The sequence below is a fragment of the Haliaeetus leucocephalus genome, unplaced genomic scaffold, assembly GCF_000737465.1.
Source record: "Haliaeetus leucocephalus isolate CR32 unplaced genomic scaffold, Haliaeetus_leucocephalus-4.0 Scaffold295, whole genome shotgun sequence".
Classification (NCBI taxonomy): Eukaryota; Metazoa; Chordata; class Aves; order Accipitriformes; family Accipitridae; genus Haliaeetus; species Haliaeetus leucocephalus.
The window spans coordinates 3535503-3536910 of NW_010972731.1; the positions used below are offsets into that span (position 1 = coordinate 3535503).

Genomic DNA, 1408 nt, shown 5'->3' on the forward strand with positions numbered 1-1408 from the left:
GCTGAACTGCGCCACGGCGCAGCCGGGCGGCTCGGCACGGCCCCGGCCTGGCGGAGCGTGTGCGCGGCAGAGCCGAGCCTCCTCTCCCCCGAGCCCGGCTCGACGGGCTGGAAACCCACCCCGGGCAACCGGCTTGCTGAAGTTTGCCCAAGCGGGCGTGAAGTCCGCCGCGGGCGAGGGTTCTCCCGACCCGGGGAGGAGGACGGTCGTGCCCAGCGGGACCAGCCGCCATCCTCCCAGCGCCCACGTCGCGGCTCCCGGTGCCAAGCAAACCCGGTGCCGGGAAAAGTTGCAAGAGTCGCCGTGCAGCGCCGAGCACCGCGCTCGCCCCGACCGGGGCCACCTGTAGCAACCCCCAAGACGCGGCTCCGCGCCCCGCGCCGGCCCCGACCCTCGCCCGCTGATCTTCCAAAACCGGGCAGGGGCGTTTTGGGGACGGGGCTGGGGGGGGGGGGGGTCGGACACGGTTTATTCAACCAACTTCTGCCCGCGGCACTAACGGTGCCCGCGGTCGGCTGCGTGCAGCGCCGTGCGCCCCGGGGGCGGCTCCGCTCACCGCTCTCTTTGCAAATACCCGCAGCCCGTTTGCACCCCGCGGGGCGTGAAAAAAAAACCATATATATCACAAGATAGATAGATGTAAGAATTTTTTAAGGGCAGCCAGCAGCCCCGGAGCGGAACGCACGGTCATTCCCCTTCAGCCTGTGGCACGCGTGAAATGGCAACTCGCTTTCTGCCACGGCCGCGCAGGGGCTGGGGCAGGGCGCGGAGATGCCCGCGGAGCCCAGGTGGGCAACCCGCTCCCTCCCCCCCGTGCCCTCCGCAGCCGGTTCCCCCCCCCCCCCCCCCCCCCTTCCCCCGGTCTGCGGCGTCCCCCGGGGACCGAGAACGCAGGAAAAGCCGCTCTCACCTACCTCGGAGAAGGTAAAGGACAGGTAGCCAAAACCTATCAGCAAAACGCAAGCCCAGGTCCTCATCGCGGTCTAGTGCACTTTAGACACGGAGGGAAGGCGAGGCTGATGGAGAGGAGCTGCAGGCCGGCTCCTGCCGCGCAGAAATTCAGTACCATCCCTCAGGGGAAAGGCAGCGGGGTGGCTCGGGGGTCCTCCGCATCCAGGGTGGGTCGGGGCTGCCGCGGACGAAATGACGGCGCTGCCGCTGTTTGTAACGTTCCCCCTCGCTATTACGGGAGCGTGGCCGCTCTCCCTTTTCTGCTGCTCTCGCTCGCTCCTCTTGGCTCTTAGGACTAGACCAGCCGGTACTTCTGCATATTTGCTTAGATCAGACCAAAGTGAAACCCAAGGAGTCGATCCGGAGCGCAGCCGAAACGCCCATCACCTGTCTGGGGCGGCTGGCCCCCCTCGCGGCGGGCGGCGCTGGGGCCCGCCTCCCCCCGCCGCCGCGGCCT

At 68.5% G+C, this 1408-nt stretch overlaps 1 protein-coding gene across 4 annotated transcripts in view; it reads right to left on the bottom strand.

Moving 5' to 3' along the window:
- Window positions 1-1352, bottom strand: part of PDGFA (platelet-derived growth factor alpha polypeptide) — a 33994-nt gene extending 32642 nt beyond the window's left edge. For all 4 annotated transcript variants that reach the window (XM_010570246.1, XM_010570248.1, XM_010570247.1 and 1 more), the window contains exon 1: window positions 915-1352. In XM_010570246.1, coding sequence (XP_010568548.1) covers window positions 915-977 — 63 coding nt within the window. In that variant the 5' untranslated portion in view covers window positions 978-1352. The remainder of the gene's footprint in view (window positions 1-914) is intronic.
- Between the last annotated feature and the right edge of the window lie 56 nt (window positions 1353-1408).